Source organism: Solea senegalensis, linkage group LG7 (genome assembly GCF_019176455.1).
Source record: "Solea senegalensis isolate Sse05_10M linkage group LG7, IFAPA_SoseM_1, whole genome shotgun sequence".
Taxonomy (NCBI): domain Eukaryota; kingdom Metazoa; phylum Chordata; class Actinopteri; order Pleuronectiformes; family Soleidae; genus Solea; species Solea senegalensis.
In genome coordinates, this window is record NC_058027.1 from 14,234,218 (window position 1) to 14,261,977 (window position 27,760).

At 42.4% G+C, this 27,760-nt stretch overlaps 2 protein-coding genes across 5 annotated transcripts in view; one reads left to right on the top strand and one right to left on the bottom strand.

Annotated features, from left to right (window-relative positions):
* Positions 1 to 1,548: 1,548 nt before the first annotated feature.
* LOC122771945 (ubiquitin-like protein 7) lies at positions 1,549 to 6,253 on the top strand. Its single transcript, XM_044029537.1, has 11 exons — positions 1,549 to 1,630; positions 2,287 to 2,461; positions 2,560 to 2,679; positions 2,770 to 2,855; positions 4,060 to 4,144; positions 4,232 to 4,289; positions 4,373 to 4,506; positions 4,594 to 4,643; positions 4,734 to 4,910; positions 5,180 to 5,293; positions 5,911 to 6,253. The coding sequence occupies exons 2-11, from the start codon at positions 2,287 to 2,289 to the stop codon at positions 6,049 to 6,051; spliced, it is 1,140 nt and encodes a 379-aa protein (XP_043885472.1). The 5' UTR covers positions 1,549 to 1,630; the 3' UTR covers positions 6,052 to 6,253.
* A 5,808-nt stretch (positions 6,254 to 12,061) lies between these two features.
* LOC122772724 (SH2 domain-containing adapter protein F-like) overlaps positions 12,062 to 27,760 on the bottom strand; it is an 89,440-nt gene continuing 73,741 nt past the window's right edge. For 2 of the 4 annotated variants that reach the window (XM_044030954.1, XM_044030953.1), the window contains 3 exons: positions 19,226 to 19,400; positions 18,967 to 19,086; positions 12,062 to 13,330 (listed from right to left, as the gene is read on the bottom strand). In XM_044030954.1, coding sequence (XP_043886889.1) covers positions 13,144 to 13,330; positions 18,967 to 19,086; positions 19,226 to 19,400 — 482 coding nt within the window. In that variant the 3' untranslated portion in view covers positions 12,062 to 13,143. Of the gene's footprint in view, positions 13,331 to 18,966; positions 19,087 to 19,225; positions 19,405 to 25,177; positions 25,325 to 27,760 lie in introns of all 4 variants that reach the window. The other 2 variants (XM_044030951.1, XM_044030952.1) reach the window with 2 other exon arrangements.

Consider the following 27,760-nt stretch of genomic DNA (forward strand, 5'->3'; position numbering starts at 1 on the left):
ATTAAATAAATTAAACAATAACAATTAGTGTCACCGTATCTCGTTCTCCAACATGATCTAATTTAGCCATGAGTGAAATACTACTTGACTACTCAATATTAATTTCCTATTGGGCTAACGAGGGCTGATGCTCAGCCTCCTGAACTTCTCCAGCGGAAGTCAACACACTCGTAACATTAGCTGACACACTTGTACTGTAACAGGGCACTGATTGCATCCTCACTCACTTTTGGTTGCTTTTAGGTTTTTAGAAAATAAAGAAATGCTTTTATGTGCCACTGTTTTCCCTGCGTCTGCGTTGACCCTTACACTTTGACCTGAGTGTGATGTCATCACGTTAGATAGTGGAAAGTAATAATTCTATATACTTTAAACATGTTTTAATACATTATCGGACAAGAAAATCATAATTTACAGCAAAAAACAAAAAAAACATTTATTCAATTTCTGATTAATAAAAGGAGAAAAACAACCATTAACATACTGTGTCCCACTCCTTGTCAGTGTACAAGGGGTGTACACTGTTACATTTGTATCCGTGGACATATTGCAACGCTGTTTCTGTGTGCAATAAACAGTGTATTTTGACTGTACAGTGTGTACAAGAATGAGGAAGATATGTGTTAGTACTATCACAATCACAATATTTCACAGAATTTCTAAATAAAAGTGTTTGTTTTGATATGGAACAATATATAGTTCTTAATACAAATGTATTTATGATGCAAAACAAATCTATTCATAAAAAAAACATACAGAAGTAACTAAATAATTAGTTATTAATTTGTTTATCAGGAACGGATAAACAGAAGGAGCATTGTGTGAACTAATTTGACAGTGGTTTGAATGTAGCAGACATTTTTTTATATTTCAAAGTTACTCACTGCAGTATTTCCAAAAAAAACAACAATAGTTATTTTTAACTTAAATGCATGTATACGTTATCACAATATAATGAAGTAACATAGGTTTTCTGTCCTTTCAACATTACTTTATTGATGATCCCTAAATGGAACTCCTTGGTTTAGGACTAGAGCCAGAAAAGCCGTCGAGTATCCAAATTAAAACTAACTTCACCGACCCACACACAACACACCTATTTCTGATACTATTAAAATAAAATAACACTGACAGCATCCGGATTAGAATAATATCAAGACGTAATGTATACGAATAGTGTACAATATTCATCACTATTTTGTATTCAAGCTATTTCAACATGCACATTATGGACTTTCTATTACAAAGACCTATTTTCAGGGATATGTTGTATTACTCTAATAAATAAAATCGTATTTCCTGAAAATTATATTATGTTTTTTTCCTGAAATTTATATTATGTATAATGTCATAAATCAGACTAAGCGTTTGTTTTGAAGACCGGATGTTGGTAACCCCGCACATCAGCCTGTTTCGTTTAAATCGGCTATTTGACACAACATCTGTTTGAATAAAATGATGGACTGCTTTAATGTCAATTTAATGTGACGGAGAGCTCGATCTTACAGGTGATTAAAGATCGAGATACAATCAAACAAGCAAAGTTCCAACAGTTTTATTTACGACAGCGGAAGTACATATTCCACGTGACTAAATCCAGGAAGTGGATTTGCAGTCAACAATAAAAACGGTGAGTGTGCAGTAATCTCTGTCGTACTGTTTGTGTTTGACTTTTCTTGTAATGTTATGCGGCGTTTTTATAATGTAATAGTCGTATTTTACGAAGAGCGTGCGTCCACCTCAAGCAAACATTTGCCCTTCTTTAGCAAACGCGGAACTGTTAACTGTCGTTGCTAACATAGCTATCATCCATGACACCACTAAACATAAACCTATTTCCAGTCTATTCATTGAAAATTTATATAATATATATATACGTATATATATATGTAGAGACTGCTGGTACCACACCGGTTATTTCTGATGATCTCTTGTTTATGAATGATCAATTCAGACTTAATTACGAACTCCTATTCATAGTAAATAATAGAACAATAGCTAGCACAATAGAATACACACAAATATTCCAAATAATAAATAGTATGTAAAATTGAATGTAGATATAAGGAACTATACTTTTAAAAGGAGACATATTCTCTGTATCAACGTTTGCTAAGCAGAGACTGATAATGTACACAGCTGGAAGAGTTTTGACTCTGGTGATATGTATGCAGACCTATGGCACAGACTCACTCTCACTACACCATCCATATGCCTGCACTCTCAGAGGATCACCATACATGCCCCCATATTAAAGCTGTCTTTTGTTTTTGTGATGATATATAGATGGCTACTCCAGACTGGCACCTGTCCTTGAAGCTGGTGGACCAGCCAAAATCCATCTTCCACTTTCCAGAGATGATGGCAGGAGACGTTCCACCCGGAGGATACAGGGTTGCGACGTTAAAACAACTTGTGGCAGCTCAACTCCCGGACTCCATCCCTGACCCTGAACTAATAGGTTCCTGTTCTTGTTGTGGCATTTCAACATAACAGATGAGCTGCTAGTGAAGCGCATATCATTTATCTGCTCTGTCTTTTTTTTGTGTTGTGTGTCAGAGTTGATCCACTGTGGGCGGAAACTTAAAGATGATCTGACACTGGATTCCTGTGGGATTCAACCAGGATCCACTCTTCACATCCTCAAAAAGACCTGGCCAGAGCCAGAGAGCAACCCAGGTCTGTGTGTGTGTGTTTTATTTGTGCATATGTTTTTCTGTTGGTGAAATAGAAAATGTCAACCACAGTATGTGTGTTTTTCTTCTCTAGAGCCTGTGAATAGAGCAGCTGCAGCGAGGGAGTTCAGGGTGTTTCATGCTGCTCTTCACTCTCTTAACTCCTCCTACAGAGACTCGGTGAGTAGGTGACATACTGTCCAGCATAGTCTTCTCTGTCGCTCTCTCTCTCTCTCTCAGTCATGTTTTTTTTTTTAAATGCCAGGTCTAAACAGGGACCTTCGTGTATCCTAATTAAATCCTCATTATCCAGAGTATTACACCACCCTCTGTATTTTGAATGTACACAATTGCATGCTGGTCATAAATGTAGAAGGGCAGGTGTGGAATGTGGGTTTGATCTTGCCCTCAATCCAAACCTTGTCTTGTTTTATTTGACACAGCCAATAAGATAAATAAAGAGAGTGTGGGAACTTTCTCATGCCATTATCCTTGACTGCAGTATTCAGGAATGCACTGTGTTGTTTGAATTATATCAGGTTTTGGTCACACGTCTCTTTGACTTGACATATCAGCTGTGATTTAATGCAAACAGGAATATTTAAAATTATCCGTAACAGTAATAGGTTTAGTTGTGACGGGTAGATTGAATACTGTAAGTCTACAGTCAAAGTTTACATGCTCTGGATGATGATTATCACGGAGCTGACACATCGTTGTTTGTTGTATGCCCGTTGTTTGCTGGTGTGATTTTGTCAGATGGAAACACTGGCATGTTCTAATTTACAAGTCCATTTTACAAGTCATATCTTAAGGACTACATCTGTCAGAAAAGTACAGGACGTGATAGTCTTCTAAGTCCTGGGACTTATTGTTATTGTCGGTACCAGCTAGCAAATCTGTTTAGAACGGATTTTGTTGATGGAGATACATTTCAGCAGCTGAGGGGTTGCCTGACAAACTAAATCATTGAAATGATATTTCAACCACAGAACTAGTGACAGACTTCTGAATATTTAAATGATTCCTCTCATGGAACTGTTTTTATTTATTGAATAATAAATCAGGATTGTATTTAAGTCTAGCTGAGCCAAAGGGAAACAGAGATTTACTAATAATGTTTTTTTTTCCTGGTGGTAAAGTGGTTTCATTTGTTGTTGCTCATTTTTGTCTATCAAGTTGTCAGATCACTGGTTTATCTCCATCCACAAAATCTGCAACACAAATAACTCTCTAACATGTAGCACTAGTGTCACTTGTGGAGAACTAATATAGAATAATATTCAAGTGATTTGCTGTAGTATATGAAACGATGTAAAACGTTATGGAAAAACAATAACTGCGTTCTGCTGCTACATTTACAAATGTCTTCCCCCACACATAGGTATATAAAATGTTAACAAATAAAGAGTCCTTGGATCAGATCATCGTGGCCACCCCAGGGCTTAGGTCAGACCCAGTGGCCTTAGGTAAGAACTACTCAGTTTTGTAAACATTCTCATCTCACTGAACCATACAAGCACAGTATGTTAATCATGTACCATTCATGTGTTCAGGTGTGCTCCAAGACAAAGATCTCTTTGTGCAGTTCACGGACCCGAGCATGCTGGATGTGTGAGTACAACTCGTCTTTATTGCTTGCTCTGAAGTGAGTGCGATGTAATTCACATCTCCACCTTCGACTGTCCGTCCATTAGATTAATCAGCTCACACCCAGCGCTTGTCAATGCCATCATCCTGGTCCTGCACTCTGTGGCGGGCAGTATGCCCAGTCAGTCCAGTGCCAGCTCCTCTCGAAATGTCTCTGCCAGCTCCTACAGTGACATGCCAGGTAAGAGTAGCGATATTAATAAGTATAATTATAAGGAAGTGCTGTTACCTATATTGAAACGTCTAATTTATATGGATCACTTCACAGGAGGCTTCATGTTTGAGGGCATGTCTGACGATGAGGAGGAGTTCCAGTCGGTGAGTGACTGATTTGTGTTCAGGAGAGAGCCAATAATGTTCGGGGCCTTAAGGTCTTAAGGTGTGTGTGTGTCTTAATGCATGTGACAGGGAAGCCCAGCAGGACCCTCCAACAGAGTCGGAGCCTCAGCAGGAATGCGACCAGTGTCTCTGAGCCACAGTGGAGCGACGGGCCCTCGACCAATCACACAGAGCGAGCTGGCAACAGCGCTGGCCCTCGCTAGCACTCCCGACAGCAGCGCAGTCACTCCTACGACAACAAGCCAGGTGAGATTTATTCACTTTTTAAATAATTGCAAATATATGTATGCAGACCTATGACTATAAAAATCAACCGGTGACAGACTGTTCAGCAGGTCTCCAAGTCTTTCTGCAGTAAGAAAATAGTCCTTAGGTTTATTATTTTTTAATGGTTTCATGCTTTTTTCCATGACAATCTATGTTTAAAAAATACTGTCTTTGCTAGAGAAAAACTAGCACTAATAATAAAACAACAACTTTTTCCCCCTTCATTCTATCTCTGTCTTGTGATTCAGACTGATCCCTCCAGTGGCGTTGGTCCAATGCCAGCAGGGACCCCAGTCAGCAACGACCTCTTCAGCCAGGCTCTGCAACAAGCCCTGCAAGCCACTAACATGTCCGCTCTGCAGGTGAGGCTACATACCGGGCAACTCATCACCATAGTAACCCTTAGTGCCGCAGGTGCACCCATGGTAAATTGCCATGGGAATAATACACAACTCCTTATATGGACATACTTGGGGGTGTGTATTTATAGGTCACATATTCAGGCTTTTAAAAATGGCGTCTCATGTGTTGTTGAGTCAAAGTTATGATTCATTTTACACATCACATTTTTAGTAGTGATATAATGTAGCAATGATTGTGCAGAAGTCACAATCATTTTTCTTTTCTTTTTGTTCTCATTTCCAATTTTCACAAATTCAATACGATTTTAAACATTTTGAGTGCTTTTTGCTCAGTTGTGTTTACATAGATCAGATTCTCTAGGTTGTGCTGAAAAAAAGGATATAAAACACTCTTATAGTCTCTGTATATACTGTACGTTTTAACATAGTAATGGAAAAAAGCAGCCGAAATGCTCTGTGTTCTTGAAGGAAGATGAAATAAATAAGACGTTAAATTTAAAACAGACCCGTATGTTCTGTTCTGCTATGAGTGGACGTTTCACACTACTGCTGCTGTAAAGCAGGGCTGACCTGGTGATCTTTAACTTATTCTTTAAATGCGTTTCTGTTTTTGCCAGGGCCGCTGGCAGTCCCAGATGCAGCAGCTGAGGGACATGGGGATCCAGGACGAGGAGCTGATGCTGAGGGCACTGCAGGCTACAGATGGTGACATCCAGGCTGCCCTCGAGCTCATATTCGCTGGAGGCCCAGGACTCTAAAGGCCTTACTCGATGGACATAAAGCTTCTGTGGAGAGAGAGTTCATAACGATGCTGCTCAGAGAGGATAAATAATAACATACACTTTGTAAATGTTAAAGTACACATATGTTACCGTTTCAGCTGAGCCCTAAAGTCATGACAGATTTTTCATACTGATGTGACCAGACTTGTAATAAATTTAATATTGCTTACCTCATAAACGTTTCTTGCCATTATTCATTGCATTTACAGCATCCTCCTTCAGCTTCATGCAGTTTCCCTTTTCTTTCACTAGATGGCAGTGCGGTAGTATGTTTCCATCCAGAGTAATCTTTCTAACACACATACCACTTGTGTGTTTGCTGTTTTCTTCCCTTCCCTAAAATTAAAGTATTATTATTGGTCTCTGTGGGATACTCTCTGATAAATGGTTGCTTTATTTTGTAATTGTGCGATTCTATTCTTCCAAGATGACAATGTCAGGAGACGGCGAGCAGCAGAAGAATGAGAGTTGCACAGAAAAGGTGATTGCTTTCTTAGCATCCTCTGAGATTTGTGTTATAAGTGCGTCACACTCATAACCGAGTCCCTGCATGCCTCTTCCTCACCTCAGCCTTATTACAGGCAGAAATATTTGCTTTGTCTCATTGTCTCCCGTCATGGTGTTTTGGGGGAGGACATATTGCCGGCCCCCCTCTGCTACTTACCGCTCTCCATCTACAGTAATTGCCCTGCTTAGTTTTATTAGTGCATCTGTGAATGTGACAGCTCAATCAGTGGATTGCCCTTTCACGAGCACGGCACCCAAACAGCTCTTTGTGTCCGTCCGTCTGTCCCCATTTCCATTTTATATGCACGCACACCTGCGGGCAATTTACGCTGTCATCTGCCTTCAAGGGTATTTTAAAAATAAAACATTCCCTGAAAGAAATGGTGTCATAGCTTTGACAAAACAACTGAATAAAAGAGTCATCTTCCCTGTAGCATCTAGATTCTAAACCAAGCTGGGTTTATAGAGAACCATTTTAGCACAGATTTTTTTTTTCCACTGAAATCAGATGTCACAGCACACATACATCACAGTGCATCACCTCTATTTCATGTGTTTAATGCACAGCACATCATCCCACGCTTCTGAACTGCAGTTTTCAGGAGACGCTGAACAGTTAACTGTGGAGAATCACCATGAGAAGTTGTCATGGAGACACTCAATGGCATATGGTATAGAAAAGATGTTATTGCACACCATATGTGCAACTGGGAACATATTTCAAAGCAGTGTCACCTATGTGTATTGACTTGTACATGTAAAGTGATACATTTGCGACTCTCCCACAACGTGAAAAACATATTCATAGCCTTTGAATGATTTGAAAAACAAACCATTTCTGATATCCAACGTGACAAGAGGCAGCAGATAAAATGGAGGATGAGCTGTCTACTATCTCAGTCACACTAGTTTTTGTTTTCACGGTCACTTTAGTCTGGGGGTGTCAAACAGGCGGCCCGGGGGCCAGAATCGGCCCGCCAGAGGGTCCAATCCGGCCCTCAGGATGAATTTGTTAAAATTTCACATTACGATTACATTTATAGATCCAGTGTGATGTGTAAATGGTCAATTTCGGCATGATATTGTTGAAATTGCACTTATATCTCTCAAGAAAATTCATGTTTTGTAAGAATATCCTACATTAAATGTAAAACAAAGGAGAATAATTCAGAGTTCTTTTTGTTCATAAGTTATTATGCTATTATTTTACTGGTCCTGCCCACATGAGATCAAATTGTGCAGTATGTGGCCCCCACTCCCTGCTTTAGTCCCTCTTCACTGGGCATCGTCACTACTGTCACAGAGTCAGTGAGGTTTGAAAAGAGTCGATAGAGTCACGCAGAAACTTTTATTTACTTCTTCAGAACTAGCCAGCGTGAAGAGGCAGTGGACGAATCCACAGCTTTGAAACGGGCATAAATCCGCCCAATTACTCGCCCACAAGCGAGATTCTGCACCATGTCCTTACGCCGCGTTAAGCGAATAGAAATCATCTGTGCCAAATCTTTTGAAATGGTGAACAATACTAACACGACTCTCTCGGGGGATGAAATCCTCCCACGTGCCAGAGGAGGAGACAAGGTTGGTATGATGTGCTTCACCTGCTTTTGTCTCCCTGAAAAGGGGCACTTAACGTGTTATTAACATACGGTCTGTTACCTGAGATTGTTTTGTGCCCACTTGTGACTGAGCAGAATATGAAATGAGCCTCTGACACGAGGCCATTTTATCCCTCGGTGGCCCTCATTCACTGCTTTTAAGCCACATTTTCTATTCTTCCCCCTTTCTATGCCTCGTCGTCATCTCTCTTTGCCCACAGAAGCGACTTTGATGCATTTCCTCCCAGGTGCTTTAACCCTTGATGGAGCTTCTCAAAAAGAGGACATATCTGCTGCAGAACAGAAGAGGCAGAGAGATCTTGCCGAAAAAAAACACAGAGGAAACTTAAAATGGAGACATCAGACCTCGTTTGAAGTCGTGAATTTGATTCGAGTCGAGTTGGATGAGAGAAAATCAACCACAAAATCTAAACTGACATGTGGAGTCAGTGCTCCTTTTTAAATAAAGTTGAACAGATTCTCTTTTTTTCTTGACTTTAAATGTATTTTGTGCAGCCATTTTGGAGAAAATGGGTCAAATACTATAACAAAGTGTTTATATGTGCACACATGGGCCTGTAGCTAAGTTCAACAATGCAGGTGTGAGCATTTTAGGTTACGAACATGAGCATTTAGTGCATCCTTTCATCCAATCTCTACCTGTGCTCTGTAGGGAAAAAGATCAGAAATCAATTACACGAATTACGTGGGAACGAAATTAGTATTTCATGTGAAAATTTCATTTTCATTTTTTTTTATGTCATGTCTGGGGCTCCGTAGTATAGTATTGCATCAGAAAAACGTACATAAAATGACGGCTTGTTGATATTTGTTATAGTATATATAAAAAAACAGACAATCAGTTGCACTTGAAGCTGTTGAATTGAAGATATCGAGCAAATATCGAGAATTTAATTGAATATTTAAGTGCCAGTGTGCAGAGCCCCTTGAGGAAACTAAGTGATTATTTTACAGAGCCATGAAACAAAGTGTTGCCAGTAAAAATCGACAGGACTGTGTCGTCGCTTGTTTGGTAAAGAAACGCCCTCAGTTCTTCGAAGACTTCCTTCAACTATCGAGGATCACGGTTAGGATTTGCACTTCATTAAATACAGATCAAAGAACCCCGAGAACACAGCGCACGCACTTTTTGATACCAAAAGAAAAGTGCTTCAGGTGCTGCTGGGAGCAAGGAAACAAACGGACAACGGTCAGGAAAAAGCGCTACCGACATCAGAGTCCCAAAAAAATATATAAACACAACTGAGCTACAAAGTGAGTCAATAGAGCGTAAGTGCTGGAGAACTGGCTTCATAATAGCTCCAGCATTCTGTCCTTGGCTCAAACAGTGGTTACCCTTCACAGTTTATCAAAGGGCTTCACCATGGTAACTGGTGAAGATGGAGACACAGAGAGGAGCTTTTTTTTTCTCCCAATACATAATTACGTGTCTGATTTTTTGTTATCAAACAAGAGGAAAGATGTGACTCATAAACCCAATTTGTCTTTATTTTGAACCTTGTTGCCTCTATGTCCCCATACAATACATTCAGTATATACATTTGGCCATGAGGGACTGTACAGAGATATGTTATAGTAGTGCATACATACGTGGCACGGAAATGTACACAGAGGAAACGCACACATGCCACTTTACCACTTTTCAGCAAAGTGAAACGAGAGAGACGCGCGGGGCAAGTCAATGGCTGATGGCTACTTACACCAGTGCACAGGCACACGCTCGCACACAAACACACACCCACACACACACACACTCGCACACAAACACTGTTTCATGCATGCACAAAAGTGTGTGCTTTAAGACACTTCTGAGGGAGGAGAGGGGCTCTTTCACATTCTCAATATAGAAATATATGAATGTGAAGATTGCGTCCGCCGATTGCAGCAAATCCCTCCTCGTGTTCCTGGTTCTCCCTACCTCCATCTCCCCCAGTTTTCCCTTTCTCTTTCAACACTAAGGCCTCTCTCTCTCTCTCGCCATTTTATACAGGCTCTTTCTCCCCATTGTAGAGAAATATTCATGAGCAGCAGTAACTGAATACGGAGCCTCTACGCTTTCATCTCTTAAACAGGGAACATTTATAACATAAAGGATACATCACGCGTATAGTTTATTTTCAATTTGCATTCATTTTTTCTTTCTTTCTTAGGATATCATCTTATATAGGTCCACTGCATCAACATACTGTTCCCTACTACAGCTGTAGAGGTTTCCTCATCACACACCGTCCCATGACACACTAGTCATGTGACGAGAGCACATTCTGCACGTCCGACTTTCTACAAACTTTTTTTTTACTAATCAGGTCTTTCTGCTGATTCCATTTCCATTTTTTGTACCATCACATGTCAGCGTTTGTTGGAGGCACACGATTCCCTTCAGTGACTGTAGTTTATATTTGCATAGCAACACAGTGTGTAGATATAGTCAAAGCCATAATTTGTAGTCATGCTCACTAAACTCAGCTTCAAGCTCCCGGTGTCAGTCGTTATTATTTATTTTTTTTTTTAGTTTGGATGCAGCTTTCAAAAAAATTGTTTTGATTTTTCCATTGGATTTGCTCATAAAAACCATAAACCAAGAGAATTCTGCAACTCGTGTGAAAAGATTCAGGGGACAGTTCGCGTCTCGCAGTGACATCTCGCTGTGATTTAATTGTCAATATTATAGGATGTGGGCTGAAATATTTAGATACAATAAACTGCAGAGAGCAGGCCACAAGACAGACATGCCATTCCTGTGAGTTGCAAAATTCAAATGTGGTTAATGAGTGAATGCGACAATGCAAAAAAAAAAAAAAAAACAACCCGACAATAAACAGTGACTCACAGGGCTGAACAACTGTCACCAGTTTGTACCAGCAGGGTTTGAAAACATACTGACAAGTCCGAATGTCTGCGCACAACCGCATATATGTACATATTTATGTATATATATATATATATATATATATATATATACATATACATATATATATATATATATATATATACACATATATATATACATATATATATATACATATACACATATATATATACATATATATATACATATACACATATATATATACATATATATATACATATATATACACATATATATATATACATATATATATATATATACACATACATATATATATATACATACATATATATATATATACACACATATATATATATATATACACACACACACATATATATATATATATAGTATGTAAATCTTACTCATGCACCCTTGGACACCTGCATTCTTGCTCACATTCGCACGCACGCATGCACCTCTGGTGGTCAAGGGTAGATGACAGAGAGAGATGATAGAGACAGGTTAAAAGGTCGGCGTTCAAGCAGGCTGCATCGTGATTGGTCAGAGGAGAAGAAGTGTGCTCGACAGTCCCGCCGGTCGTGTTGTTCCGGAGCCGGGCCGCCGAGGAAAACGTGCACTTAGAACTTTGAAGCGACAAAAATAATGCAAAGCACCACAGTAAAAGAGGCCAGAGCAGTCTTTTAAGAACATGATCACACCGGCACAGGACGATGCGGGCGAAAGGGGAGTGGTGGTGGATGCCCGACGGGCCGTCACGGAGGACTAACACGACAGTAACTATTACCCCAGCATTAATTACAGTTACACAGAACAATCGATAAAAGCGGAATTAGAAAATCAGCTGATCTTGCCGACTGATTTGACCCATGCATTATAAGGCATTAACCAAACATTTGTTACTGACATCACAGAGTATCATATTACTGACTATACATACAATTGCGGATTTGAAAAATCTGGTTTCTTTTTTTTTTTTTTTTTCATGAAAATGTTGAAATAATTGTATTTTAAAAAAAAAACCAAAAAAAAACCATATTCCTAAAACCAATGATGTCATTTAAAAAAAAAAGTTATTGGGAATGTTGAAGCGAGGACAGATCGATGTCTGCAATCCCATTGTACCTATTGATCTGCAGATGGGCGAATGAAATTGATTTTCTGAGGTAGACAATGCAGGCATATTTCATTCTCCCAATGCAAAGCCATACTGAGCAGGGGGTAGCGGGGGTAATTTGGTCCATTTTGGACAGGCTCGGGTCTCGTGTCTCAGCCAATTGTCCTGTGTCGGACGGGGCGACCCATCCATCATGCGCCTCTGCCCGTCTCACCACTATGGTACTTACACCGTCACTGATGTGATACACCCACTCAGTGATGGATAGCAGACAGCACGCACTACGACAAGATAGAGAGATCAGTCCGCACGGCTCACAGGCCTGTTGTTTCTGTGCAGCTGGGGAAATACCACTCATACAAGGCCGGCTTATTCAATATCCTGGCCACTGTACGGCGCCCATGTGGACAATATCCCTTAATATGCCTCATAAAAGTCACTTTCCTTTACTCCGCTCTTACAATCTTCAAGTCCCCTTACAAACAATTACAATGACAGCAGAGCCTAAGCAAACGAGACCATCAGACACACTTGCTCACACACGACTGTCGTAGGAAAAGGTCCTGTACATCTGCGTGACAAGTGTTTCAACGGTGTACCTTTTCTTTTTCTTTGACTGTTAAGTGCCAGATATCAGCTGGAGGGTGAAATGACGTTCATCGGTCCGTGACTCAATAAAGCGGGTGACTGTTATAAATAAAAACATAAAATAAAATACAGTACAATAAAATAATAAAGAGACTTCTGCAAAACACTGAGTCTGTAAGTGTGACGTAGTATGCAGGAGGCCTTCAAAACAGGATTCTGGATTCTGTCGGTCGGCCAGTGAGGTGAGTCAGGATCAGCAGTTTGGGACGCCCACCGCTCTTCTTCCCCATGAGCCTACGGGGCTCAGCCCAGAGGGACGGGAAGAGCAGAGGAGCCACCAGGGTGGTCCAGTGAGTGCTGCGTGGGGGGGGTTGGGGGGGTCTGATGCCTGCAGGTGGCCCGTAGCACTATAGTGTCCTGATGGCTACAGGGTAGAGCAGGGACATATGTTCGGCACCCTTGATAGGCAGCTTGCGGCTGGAGTAGAAATGGATGATCTCGGGGACGCTGTCAAAGGGGCAGCTGTTCTGGCCCAGGATGTACTTGTTCTCCTTTGTCCGCGACAGCTTCATGTGCATGAAGCCCTGGCTGCTCCTGGAGACACGGGAAGACAAGAGGACATGTTGTTAGTCGTCAGGCTGTTGACTTCTCCAGCTGACATGTTGTTTTCGGCTTAGAGCCCAGTCTGGCGCTACCAGAAAGTAGCAGCCCGGCCCTGGGTCCGACTATTTCAGACATTAAAATAGGTTAATTAGGGTGTTTCTGTTCTTTTAGTGGTTAGCACTCTTGGAGTGGACAATATAAACTGACCATAGGTGTGAATGTGAGAGTGAATGGCTGTCTGTCTCTATATGTGGCCCTGCGATGGACTGGCTAACTGTCCAGGGTGTACCCTGCCTATCGCCCTATGTCGGCTGAGATGGGAGGTGGCCCTCATGTGGAGGATAACGCAGTAGAAGAAGGATGGATTAAGTGAACTTAGAGGTTGTTCACTTGATTATTTAGTTTTTTAAAGTGACTGGACACTTGGCACTAATGAGCTTAAACGTACTCCTTTCCCCGCTAGTTCTCTCTTATCTTCAGCTCGCCATCTCCACTGATTATTTATGTTGTCCATGTTTGTGATGGGAGGCGGGATAATGTGATCTGTGAGTCTCCGTGACAGTCAGGTGAGTGAGCGCAGAGGGGATTGCTGCGTTCAAGTGTCATCGCTTGAATTGGTGTAAAGTTTAAACACAAACGCATCTTTCAAATTGGGAGATAAAATGATGTCGTAATCGGTCCTGAGGCTGTCGGGGCCCTCAGGCTGTCGGGGCCCTTCTGGCTCTGGCTGCAGCGCAGAGGTCTAAGAAAAAGTATAATGCTGAGATGGATGGGAATGCGATGTCATTGATTTTGCTTTCATGAGCCTGATGCTGGTGCAAGAGAAGGTTTTCAGATTTCACCAGATAAATAAACACTCTGACCTGCTTATGGAGATTATTTATTTATTCACTTTTTGTACATAGAAGGAAAAAAAAGCATGTAAGAATGGATCTGACTTTAATATAAAGAAAACACATCACCGCTCCTCGACAAGCCCATTCCTCGTTTACTCCCACAGTAGTTGCTCCCGGGAGTACGTGACAATATTCTGAAAGGTGGATTACGTCTGATAACTTTGGAGCTGCCTGGGGGAGGAGAGTAAGAGGCAGACTGCTTAAGGTTCTGGGTTTCACATCCCAGAGCACAAGGGCATTGCTAATGAACCCTCAGGATAAATCACTTAAGCTACAGCAATGAATGCACAGCAAATTAAAAGCTCTCCGTGTTTCTAGGAGCCTCTGATCGATACATTTTACATCTTGCCAGTGATTTTTAAAAAAAATTGCTCTGCTTCGGCGACGGGCTGATACAAAACTAATGATCCCTATATCCTGCTTTTAAATTCACCCCTTTGTTATTAATATGTCATTAGCATAACAGCCAAATACAATGCAAATGCAAAACGCATTAGCATAATAGCCTTTTCAATCAGCAGGATTTAACTGCTGTAAGGCACAGACACTGCTCAATCACTTGCTGCAAATGCCTTTAATCAGCTCTCAAATATTAATTCATATCATATTTCATGCATGGAGTTTGCATGTTCTCCCCGCGTGTGCGCGGGTTTTTTCCGGGTTCTCCGGTTTCCTCCCACAGTCCAAAAACATGCAATATGGGGATTAGGTAAATTGGACACTCTAAATTGACCGTAGGTGCGAGAGTGAATGGTTGTTTGTCTCTATATGTGGTCCTGCGATGGACCTGGCAATCTGTCCAGTGTGTATCGCTCTATGTCAGCTGACCCCCCCTCCCCCCCCGCGATGGATGTGTCGTGGACTATTCGGACATGTCCCGAGAATGACACTATCAAGTTTCTGTGACAAGCAGCCAAAACCACACGACATCAGGCGAGCGTGAGAGCGGCGCGGCGTTATCCGAGAGATAGCACTCACAAGGTCAGCGCGCACACAGGATGAATGTAGACGGTGTGTTCAGTGAAAGAGATGTTGTTTCTTCTATCGAGGACGCAGGGAAAAACAAGAAAACAAGAATATCGCTGGTGTTCGACTTCGATATACCTTCTGTTATACCCCTCTATGATTTCTCATACTCACATTATGTGTACGTGGAACACTGTGAATGTATGTAAATAATTGTGGATGTGTCCATTATCTGTGATGAATGGGAGAGCGAACTGGGCCTTTGGCACCTTAAAACATGAGGCATGTTCATTCTTACTTATCTCGTAATTGCATGTGTACGGCCTGCGGATGTGTTCTGTGCCTGATGCACGGAGAGAGAACCCAGCAGAGAGATAACCGTGAAGTGTGGGGTATAAAAAAAAGAAAGAAAGAAGAGAAAAGCGCGCTGGGTTCAATTTGGGGGCATCTGTCGCGAGAACACGGTTAAAACAATAATGGGTATATGTGAGACTACGCTTTTTCTTCTCTTTTTTTTTTTTTTACCTCAGTGAATTGTGTAACCCTATGTGGCCAAATAATGGAGAATATTAGAAAGGTTTCATTGAGGTTGAAGGACACAACAATCAGCATTCTCTATTACTGTGCCTTTGGTCTCAATATCTGAGCCTGTCCTTAATAAAATAATCATGATTTGCTGCAACTCTAACATTCTGCAAGTGCTGCCTGGAGAGCTTATTTAAAAAAACAGAAAAAAAAAAAAAATACATTCTCTTCCCTGCTAAGTGCATTTGGTGAATCTTCATTCAGAGCACTGAGAGACAGGTATCAGGTTACCACAAAGCCACACTTAGAATGGCAAACACATCAATAGCATCATTTTTAGATTCCCAACTGGCTTTCCAGTCAGTGTTTGGGGGCAGCTTATCATGTTTCAGCGCTGCAGACACAGGAGTCGGGACGACAGAGCGATACAGCAAAGCTGCTGATAAAACCAATATAGGGCTATTTTTGAGAAGACAGGTCTTTTGTGGTGTTATCACATCATCCCCCCCCCCATGTTTGTGTGCTTCTATTGTCTAATCAGGATTAATCTCATCGGGGAGGTCTGCTGTCCTGTTCATGGTGGAGTATGACTTTGATTTGAACCCAACAGGACCTAAAGACAGGAGCTTATCTCGGCCGTCTACATATTGTATTGCTCCATGAATGATGCTCTCAGTGTTATGAATCTGTGGCACCAGTTTAAAAAAAAAACAAAAAAAAAAACGAAAGAAAGAAAAGGAAACTGAGACAAACTCATCTGCCAAAGGATAATGACTCTTGGCAGAAGCGATGACCTTTTTAAGCATTACTGGGCATCAGATATCCTGCGCGCTCCCACTATTTCATATAAACACAAATTGAATTAGTCTGCCCGGGACAATCCTAACCGCTCTGGAAGATGCGACTGATAAAAAAAATATTAATAATATTGTTAGCGTAATGCAGTCATATGTTGAAGAAAGAAAAGCTGTCATCTCCATAGGTTCAGTCTGGATGAAACGAGAGCAGTGAAACAAAACACTGATTTTACTCTTGGCTTGGATTTTATAGAGTAGCTTAGATTTATGCTCCACAGAGTAATTTAAGTAGTTTGAGTCACAAACAGGAGACCAAATCTTCCGTGTACAAACCCAATAAATGAGTTTTTGAAGGAGGAATACAATTTGAGATGCTTAGTCCTTTTGATTGCTTGTTTAACTGGCTCGCCTGTGATCTAGCATCAATGAGATTTTCCTCTCCTCCTCTCCTCTCCTCTCTCCGGACTATTCCTCTGCTCAGCCAGTGGAAAAACACAGGATGAGACTTGTGAGGTAGGGTTTAGTAGATTTCAAACACCTAAAAGATTCCTCTCCACAGGATGACAAAAACAAGAGAGTTAAGGAGACAGTGGTGGGTAACAGGTGAGGGACACAGAGGCAGAAAGAAGGTGGTACGGAGGCCACAGCAGACCGGGAAAATGCTTTCCGTCAGGCCCGAGTACTCTCGAGACTCAGGGTCTTCGCAGCACTGTCTGTCTTTATTAATAATGCAGTACACATACGTGCCACCTGACGACCTTATACATTTTTCAGCAACCTCAGACATGGAAGATATTCACCTTGGGGTCCCTGCTCATTTTCAGTGCAGAGCTCAAACATCACCTCGGGCTGCAGCGATGCGACACCTGTCATTCCCACCAATCGGCCCACTGATTGTTTCCTGCCCTTGATCTGACTGACGCCAGAGGCGTGAGCTATGAGGTGTCTGGAGATGCCTCGGAAGCATGCAGAGAGATGGGGGGGGGGCAGAAACTTTTGGGAAACCATTTTTTATGCCAATGATTTCCCCACTGCAGTTGGAAGTTTGTGAAAATAAAAAACATGAAAATAACACTGTGATCTTACAATTACTCCTTCTAGGCTGCTTTCTTTGCATCATTTGCGTCAAAAATATCTCCATATACTGTATGGCGAGCCCTGTATTGGAATATGTATTGTATAGCAAGATTCTTGTCAATACAAGACAATATAACCCTACTGGTTAGAAGTCCAGGTCGTCCCTTTTATGTAAGATGATACATCATGTTCTTGTTTGCAGTCACAGCCAGTAGCTGATTGGATAGAAGTCAGTGTATTCAGTGAGGCAGAAGAAGAAGCAGTCACACAAACACAAGCACATGATCACTCACTGAGACCAGCAGTTAGTCGGGGGCAGTCAGCTACAGTAGCATGAAGAGAACTGGAGCAGTGAGAAGCAGTTTGCGTCCCCTGCCAAGATATACAAGCCTGCAGCTACATTAGCTCTGCTGTAACAGTCGAGCTAATCCATGTCTCTCAGCATATTATCATTTTATCTCACATGAAGGTTGTCGCCGAGCTGGGGAGATTTTCTAAATGTCATACGGTGGCGCCCGTCCTGCCTGATTTTCAGGGCAAGTAACAGTGAAAAGAGCAATTGTCAACAAAGACACTGGGTTTTAATAACAAACACATAGAGTCAGATACTGTGTTATGTTCCAGACACTGTGGCTTCGGCAGTCTGCTCCTGTCAGCTGACAGAGGTGACAATCATCAAATCAAACGTGCGCGTCACGCGTTTGTCAAAAAGGATGGGATGTGACCGCCCTGTGAGGCTTCAAGCTAACCTCTACCAGAGGTCACGGCGGACTAAACCAATCAGCGGCTGCTTTGAACTCCTTGCTCGGCGTAGTGGAGATCAGGAGTTTAAAGTGAAGGCCACCATTTACTGAGATGCGTGCACATCAGAGAATCAAGGATGTGACAAAGTCAGAGGGGGAGGACGAGAAGAGGTGGAGGACCACGGACAGATAGGAAGTTGATGGAAGACATAGTAATAACAAAGTTATTACTATGTGAACAAAAACACAGAGTCAGCAGATAATTGGGGCACATGTTCACAAGGACCTCGACAAGCAAAACATTAGACTGTAATGTTTGGGACCGTGTGCATTAGTATGTGCTCCGTATTGTACCATAATACGAGATCTTAATCACTTTCTGTTGTGTACTTAATATTACCTGAAAAGTTTTGTTTTGTTTAAATGTCTTTGAGAGGGCATGTTGATTCTTTTTTTTCTTGACCGTCAACATACAGAGAACTTTAATAAAAGCGTTCGCCCACTGTGTCGATGCGATGACGTCATCAAACGACTCGTCGATTCGACTTTATTGACAGATAAGTTGATCTGGGAAAAAATGAGAAGACATTAATGCCCTACTCAGTAGTAATGGCTGTCCTTACTTGAGGGAGAGGGAGTAGTCATTCTTGCTGGTCTCGCTGTTTCTCACCAGGTAGCTGGCCTCCTTACACAGCCGGAGCAGAGATTCTGCGTCTGTTCGGCTGATCGCTCCGTGGTACCAGCTGCAGTGAACCATGGGAGAATGAGAGAGAGAGAGAGAGAGTAGGAGGAACAAGCACAAAATAGAACAGAGTAATTCAAACAACTGGACAAACTCACTCAAGTACATAAAATGGAAAGAAATGGTTGGACCCGACTCACAATTGGCTTTCCAAGGGCATGGTGGGATCAATACGCTCCCCGAGAGAGGAGCTGCAGTGGTCCAGCGATGTCATTTTAGTGTTGACCAAACAGCTGCTGGAGTGTCGCTGCAGCGGGCGAGTTTTCCCATCCTTGGTTGGAGACATTCTAGACTTCTCCACGCCATCAAACTGAACTGTAATATAAGAAAATACGTCAGTTGAAAGATTATTCTCACTGGAAATGATCAATGTTTCCAAAAAAAAGCATCCACTACCCTGACAACACAACATTGGTAACACAACAAAAGTCAAGGGGTTTAGTCAAAGGTCACTTGGAAATGCTAGTGTGCTTAAGAGGAAGGAGATATTTGTGTAGGTGACGGAGTAAACAGCTGGTGAATGTTTCCACTGAAACCGAACAACGCACAAACGCACACACAATGTGGGAGGCAAAAAAATCGATTCTTCACTGTGTCAACATTCCAGTGACAGCAAACACACACACACACACACATGCAAATGTCCTCCAAATCATTCAAACAATCAAATGTGTGTATAAATTCAGGTGTATGCAACACACACACACACACACCTGAAATGAAAGTTCTTATGCCATATGTGGACATATTCATGTAAACACACTCACACACACACACACACACACAACTCCCACGCACAAGTGCAGCAAGTTAAACATTAACATGGCTTTTATAAACTCTCACAGTTTACTGTGGACACGACAAGCTCTCTTGGCAACTCGGAGGGATGTGTTTGTGTTGGTATGTGGGGGCCGGCGGTGACCTCTGCCTGTGACGTGACTGACATCAAGGTCATGAGGCAAATTCACAGCCAGTCAGCACACAGAGGAAACAAAGCCCGTGAGCTCATTTATTTACAACAGCAAACATGAAAACGAGAGAGGAGATAATATTCATGAGGACGGGTGAAAGTGGCAGAGGGTAACGGACGGCTGGACAATGGACATTTATATACAGTAGGTTCATTCATTCATTTTTCTACCACCCGACACAGGGCTACCTTTTTATGCTCTCATTCATCCATCACTGTGATTTATGTCACAGCACCATCAGTTTTGGTAAGACCCTACGTCCTACACTGACTGTTTTACAATACACCTTTGCATCACTGGTCAGTTTTCTGTCTCGTGCTGATGACTCTGGCTGTAACATGGCAGCAGCTGCAGACAGACGGGCACTGTGGGTCTTCACGACACTTCAGTGGAGAAGGCCCCTGCAACTGTCTAGACTCTGTGTTTTCAGTGGGGTTGCATGACGCCGTGCAGTGTGTGAGCAGCTTGCCAAGAGCTCCTGTATCACACTGAGTGGAGGAGTCTGATATTATCAATCAATTAAGGTGACAAGCGACAACATCATGTCAACACATTTGACTCTTGTGGCGACATGGGAAAACACACACAAACACTCTTTGATGCCATAAATGGCATTGATGCACACGAAATGCAGAAAATGGCTTACAGTTATCAACCTCTACTGAGGCCTGTTAACCTGTGGAGGCAGTGATTCCTGGTGTCAGAAGAAAAGGTGTTTTATTAGTATTCATTTTTTCAGTTCTAACAATCTGAAGTATTTCGCTGTTTTTTTACACTACAAAATTTAATAAGTTCCAAAAAAGCTGTACCAAGTTCCCGACTTTTGGTAAATGAATTGCCTCACGTTACATCTGAGCTGGGTTTAGAAAATCAGTTTACATAGAACTTTCTTCCTTCTTCCAAATTCATCAGATTGATTTTGTGACTTTCTGGAAGGAGCCGAGTCCCTGGAAGACAGACCTTCAATAACAAAATTAACTTTCATATGTTTATACTATGAGATGTTTTACTAAATGAAAGGATCAGTCAGATAAGTGTTGTTTCCCCTCCAGCCACCAGGGGCTCCCCTTCACCTCCACACTCAACTGCAGGGTGAACTCTCCGGCCTCACGTTCACTGATGCGTTTCCCTAAATATGAACTCACGTAAGCGATTGTTCTCAAATGACTGCCGCTATCACCGTCATCGTGGCTTCTGCACTACCGCTCATTATCGGGCTGTAGCCGAGCCTTTAAAAATGACAGCCAAATGGTTCTGTTGCATTACAGCTGGGTAAACTGTGACTCTGACCTCAGACTGAGGGAAGATGATGATCTTGAGCTTCATGACGTTAAAGTGGTCACATGAAGCTACTGTGAGTCCGCATGAAACACAAAGTCATCAGTTCTTTAAATAAACTTTTGTACTGACACGTCTGGGAATACAGTGCCAATAACATGAGCATACAGTATGTGTGTATGGGTGAGAGATAGTGTTTCCATGGAAACTGACCAGGGGGACATGCACGTTTGCTCCGCTCATCCCTGTCAGCGTTGACAGATCACAACATGAAGATGCAGCAAATTGCCCTCTTTCTCCTGCCCTCACTTCCAATTTCTCTTTCTGTTTGCATACGAATGTCTGGCTGGCTTTCTGTCCTCCACACCTCGTCTTCTGAGCCTCACACTCTCTAGCCCCGTCTGGACTCAACTCATTGCCTCTCCGGCTCTTTCCCTGTGTGTGTACACATCAAAAACTGAAAAAAAAAGAGATAGAGAAAAGGAAAAAGACAGAGCGGTGACATGCTGGATCTGTCACGTCCACAGTCTGTGCTGGTCTGTCATGTGATCACTTGTGCTTACTCCTGCAACAAAAGTGTTCAACTTTACTTGCTTACGTTCACAAACCTGCCAAATACATTACTTCACACTTTGCACATAATGTTCCTTTCATTCACCAGAACTCTAAAGGTATCCGTTTCTGTGGCATAAGGATAATCACTGTTATCTTGGTTTCACCACACATTCCATATCTGCAGCCCACAAAACCATCTGCCAGACCGCAGCTCTTCACACATCATCCCTTCTAATTCCTCCGTCTCCCTGAATTCAACACAATCGCTTCTTTATTTGACCTTGATTAAACCCTCTTTCCCCGTCCTCCATGTAAAAAGGGTTGAGGTGCAATTCTCTGCAGGCCTAACCCCGTCAACCTTTCCTGTCAGAGCTGAGACTTTAGAGGCAGAGTGCAGAGTTCTAAAAAGGGAGAGTATTACCTTGAAGAGAGTCTGTCAACGGAACAAAAGTCTATAATTCCATTTGCTCGGGTTCAAATGGCATCATGTCAGCCATGTCAGCGGCTCTGGCTCCAGAATATCGTAAAGATGACGTTTTAAGGCTGAACATCAAACGGGATTGAACCCAAACTCGTTCCCCCGAGAAACATGGCCGAAAGGAGACTGAGACAGGAGTGTGGCACACACATCCGAGCATCTGTGTGTAGGTCACCTGAGTAGCTGCTTGTAAGGTGCGGCAAAATAGGAATCTGTGTATTAGATTGAGCTGTCAGTCAGATGGTGACTTATGGCTGTAAGACCTGCCCCCTTCACACACACACACACACACACACAGCTTCCTTTACAGACAGTGCTATAAATTAAAAAAACAGTGCGTCAGAAATGGAGCTGATCGGCTGCGAGGGATGATAAACACAGAGGTCAAAATGACATTCCCAAGATTACACAGCGACCAGAGCGACGTGACATGCAACACTGCAACACAGCGGGACTCGAGACAACAAAAACACTCAAATAGAGAATAGATCAACTTTCCAAGGGTGTCACTCTCCTTTCTCTCCCGACAGCCTCGTTCTTCACTGCAGTGCCGCAACACACAAAAACACAGCAGTGACACACTCTCCATTCTCTGAACACGGCGACTTCTCCCTCTCCTCCCTCTGCACACACTCCTGCACAAATTCCTCTAATTAAGCAGGGTAATTAATTCTCATTTACTAATGGTACTCCTATCAAAAACAATCACCAGTCTGAGGGGCGAGGTGAGCCGTCATCCGCTATATCGTGAGGTGAAAATTAGCTTTTCCAGCTGGAACGTGGGAAATGATTAGCAGGTCTGCGTGTCATTAGAATGCACGGCTACGCGCTGAAAGTAGAGCTCAGCTTTACGTGATACTGCACAAACTGATGCCTTTAAATAAGCCCCTTGCTTTCATGTTGGCATTAATAATGTGCAATGGCAACTCAAATAAAGATTTATACTGTCACGTTTTTTTAAATCTCTGAGGATTTCACATCTATGAATACAAGGTCTTTTTCTTCTTTATAGAGAAATCCCCAAAAGATAGTCTAATGCTGTTTTCCAAGACAAAGGGGTGACCCACTAAAGAGCCAGCTATTTGAAATGAAGTTGGGATTTTTCTATTCGTCTTAGTGTTGATAAGAGGAAGGTGAAAGATCTGCTTCAAAGAGTGGATAATTAATTCATGTCATAAACAAAGGCAAAGAAGCTTTTCATTACACTCTGACAAAGGTGGCCTTCATTTACATGTAGATGTGATATCAGCCTTGTCAAGCGTTATTTCAATAATGGGGTGTGATTTTCAAACAAACCACATAGCCTTTAAGCTTTTACAAACACATACGTCGTCTTTACCATGGCTGAGCCCGTCTTGAATGTAAGTGTAAGCAATCCCGTGTATAATGGATGAGTAATGTCTTGGTGTGTGACTACGGGTGCGTGTGCATGCCGAGGTCAAGAGAGTGCATGGTAACTGTATTCACGGGGGACGTGGAGGCCATTAGGCCCCCTTGTGTCTGGCAAAGTGACCTTTGACCGCAAAGATGTAGAGTGGGGCCATACTGACTCAGACAGCGAGAGGATCGCTTTACAGCTGGATGCCAATCTTAAACCCACTCACATCGCAGAGGGAACCAAAACCTTTCCCATGGATTTATGGACATAAATCAACCGCTTGCGCTGTCCTCGCCTACGACGGGCAGAGGTGTCCTCTTACAAGGCCTCACTCGACGTCTTCCCACTCTGCCAGGGGAAATCCCATTCCTGGCATTAGTGCTGCTCCACGTCCTTCTTTTCCCTGGGTAATTACGACGGTGGGAGTGTTTGTCTGTGGAACAGCTTCAAAAATCAACTACAGAGCCCCGGGGCGTCACATGACTCAGTTTGTTTAAACTGCCATGTTGGCAGGAGAAGCTTCTGCAAACATGAATGCTGCCAAGGGCCAGTAATGGCACAGGTGCTTTTCACATAGTACAGAAACAGCTGGAGCAGACATTGTTCCAGACCTGCAATATCTTTCTGATAACCCTTCCCTAACCCAAAACTGGAGATGGTTAGAAATCAGAATAAAACAGGTAAAATATATAAGATGTTAAACCTACGAAGCAATAGTCCACCTCGGTCTATTTTGGCATCCTGGGACCCAACAACTATCCACCATTTTCACTTCACAGCCACTGAAGAGACACATCTCTAAGGCAGATTTCAGCTGATCCAGTACATTTGTGATCAGATGGTAAATATGGCTAAACCTGCAGTGAAGAGACTCAGTGACTGACATTAGCTCAAATGAGTTCAGTTCATCAATTCACACGAGCCACTTGTAGAAAACAGTGGGCCAGAGAGACATCTGGGACAGTTATGAGTATGTTGACGAGAGGAAATGGGGGTCACAGCAAATGGCAATTACCCATGCAGAAGGCAGTTGAGCACAATTAAAACTAATGAGCCTTCAGCCCTAAAAAGCTGCACAGGAGTTAGAGATTTTCTGCCACATGTAATCCAGATGGAAGAGAACAGCCATTACTGAACTAAGACTTTAAATTCCCATTATACTGTGCCTCTGAAAGATGTGAACTATTCAAGTAAGTCATCACTGACCAGAAAATGACAGGGAAACCAATCACACACACACACACTTCACTGTTCACAGTGTTCCATAATGAAATCAGAGGGACAGACAAGTAACCGCACTGAAGGATGGTCCCGGATGAATGGATGGATGATTGGGGGAAGATGGATGGACAAATGGACAGACTTACTGGGAGGGAAGGAGGGACAGTAACCGGGAGAGGAGACACAGGACAATGTGAACACCAACACCCACCATGGTGGTGCTGGTCACAGCTTGTCTGTCCCGGCGAGGGCTGAGCTGTCTGGGAGGGAGACTCCAGCTCCTCCACCAGGGGAGGGCTGGTGTTGAGTTGGCCAACAGGAGGGGGCCATGGTAGGTCCTTGATCACTTTAATCTCTACTGCAAGTGGTCCCCAAGTCACCAGAAGAGAGGTGGAGGGAAGGAGAGGACGGAAACAAGAGGCATAAATGGACGACGACAGAGGGCGTGAAGACAAGGGAACAATGACAGAAAATAGAGGGAAGAAAGAGAGAAAAGAAAGAAGGGGGTAAGTGAGGAACAGCGTAAGAGTATGCAATGCCAGCATCGTGGAAGAGAGCTGGTTTACAGTATATTCTGATCCGAGAATCAGCAGCAGCTGTAAAGTAGAGAAGGAGAGAATACAACAGGACTGAAAAAGGAAGATTCGTTAGTGATAAAGACAGGTGGGGTGTTGATAGCTGGTTCCACTTTGCAGATAAAATGAGGAAAGAACTTGGGGCTTAAAGTTAGAAGAGGGCTTGAGTTAGTGAAATGCTACTGAACATCAAATTCACTGAAGAAATGTTGGCCTGCCCTTTTAGTCTTAATCGATTCATCCATTTTTAATTGTCTACCAAACTCATCGCAAACTATTTTGATAATCAATTAATCGATAAAAGTCTCTCAGATTTGGCCTTGTCGTCCTTCCCCTCTCCGTTACCCCACATCCTCAGAACAAAAATACACAACGTGCCCCATAGGTAAAAAAAAAAAGAATAATATAAAGCTGCTGGAGTAGTCTGTTGTTATTTTTAGTGCACACCTTCAGAGAAAATAATGCATAGGATGCAGAGAATATCTCCCGCTGGAACAAACCTCAGAAGAATCCATCCTGATGATGGACACTCGGGCAGGCTTTGTCCCTTAAATAATGTCCAGCCAGCATATTACCCTCAGTGAATTGAACGCTCTTGCAGAAGCATCCATCATTGAGGAAGAGCCACATGTTAAATAGCGGAGGACACTTAAGTAACTTAAGAAGAATAAAAACACAATGACAGTCCTGAGAGTAAAATGCATCCGCTATTCTTAATAAATATAAAATAAACTGATTAGAAATTGGCAACAGAAGCTCTTCAGTTGATCCCTTTGACAGCTATACGAGTCACAGCAGTCATGTAAGGGCAGCGGCGGCCTCACTAGACTCAACAGCATGTTTACAAACAGGAGCGACAAAATGGCAACAGCAGATTGGCAGAAGTTAATTAAGCAGCACACGAGTTGCTAGAGACATTCGTTAAACAAAGGTTGCGTATCAGAAATCTGGCTCTTGTTTTTGTCCTTTTGCTCATTATGCCTCGTTATGATAGGATGTGTTTTTTTTTGCTGTGTAATTAACAGGAAATGTCTTGCTATTATGTCAATATCCAACACTGAGTTTTAACTCAACTAAATGGCAATTATTTTGTCAGACTTGTAAAGTCGCATTCTTGATTCAGCGCGGTGTCTCCTCGTCTAAAGTGAGCTAAGTGCTACTTCAGCTGCCTATAATAGAAAGACTGGAGCCGCATTCATGACCGTGAGTGTGCCACTATCTTTTATTGGGCTGGTGCACGGTCTGGTTTTCAGTGGGAGGATGAACATAATTTGATTGACTTGCCTGTCCATAACCCGGCGAGGAATTGCAGCGCTGTGGTTTCAAAATACATGCTAATGAGAAGCAATATCTGCAAAGATGAAGGGGAAAAGCTGGAGAATATTTGGTCTGACAAGCAATTAAATAGCCGGGGCTACCGTGTCAGGGGGCTTATCGAGGGAAAGGTGGCTGGAAGGAGAAGCCGTTTGCTGCCTATTCTAATGGGGGAAAAGTGTGGGGTGGTGGCGCAGCGGGGATTGGAGACAGAAGGTCACAAACTCTGGAAGATAATATAACTTCCTCTAGTTTGGGGTGAAGTGAGGGACTCTCTTCCTATGAGATTAAAAGCCTAATACTCATTTCACATTGCAGATTAGTGTGTAATTGTTCGGGGAGCAGAAGGCAGCCTGCACTCCGCAGAGTCACTGCGAGGAAAACGAGATGATGCGGGCGAGTGTGGATCAGATTTGCTTGGTTTCACAGTTGAATAATTACATTAAGCTACTGTGGAAATCGAGGTAAGCGGATCCAGGAGTTTTGTTTTTTTGCAAAAATGGAACTCACTCTCAAAAGGATTCAAAGATTCTGCCCTTTCGGAGACCCTCCTTAATAACCGTGGAGTCTGCATGTGATGTTGTGAAATGGATGAGACAATATTTACGCCAAGCAGTGTTGTCCAAGTAGTACACCGGTAAACACACTGGAGCTTATTTACACATCAGCCCTGAAGGTTTTGTCGCGCTGCCTCCAAATTTTCATACTTTCATCTACATCACACGATCATCTGTGAAACATACAAACAATATTAATAACCATGTAATCAGCTGATCATCAGCCACAGTCATTTAAAGATTGGAGGTGAAAATCTGGATGAAAACACCAATCTGGAGGCTCTGAATCTGACTATTGCAATTAATGATTACAGTGCACATACGTTTTTCCTTCCCTGAATGTGACCA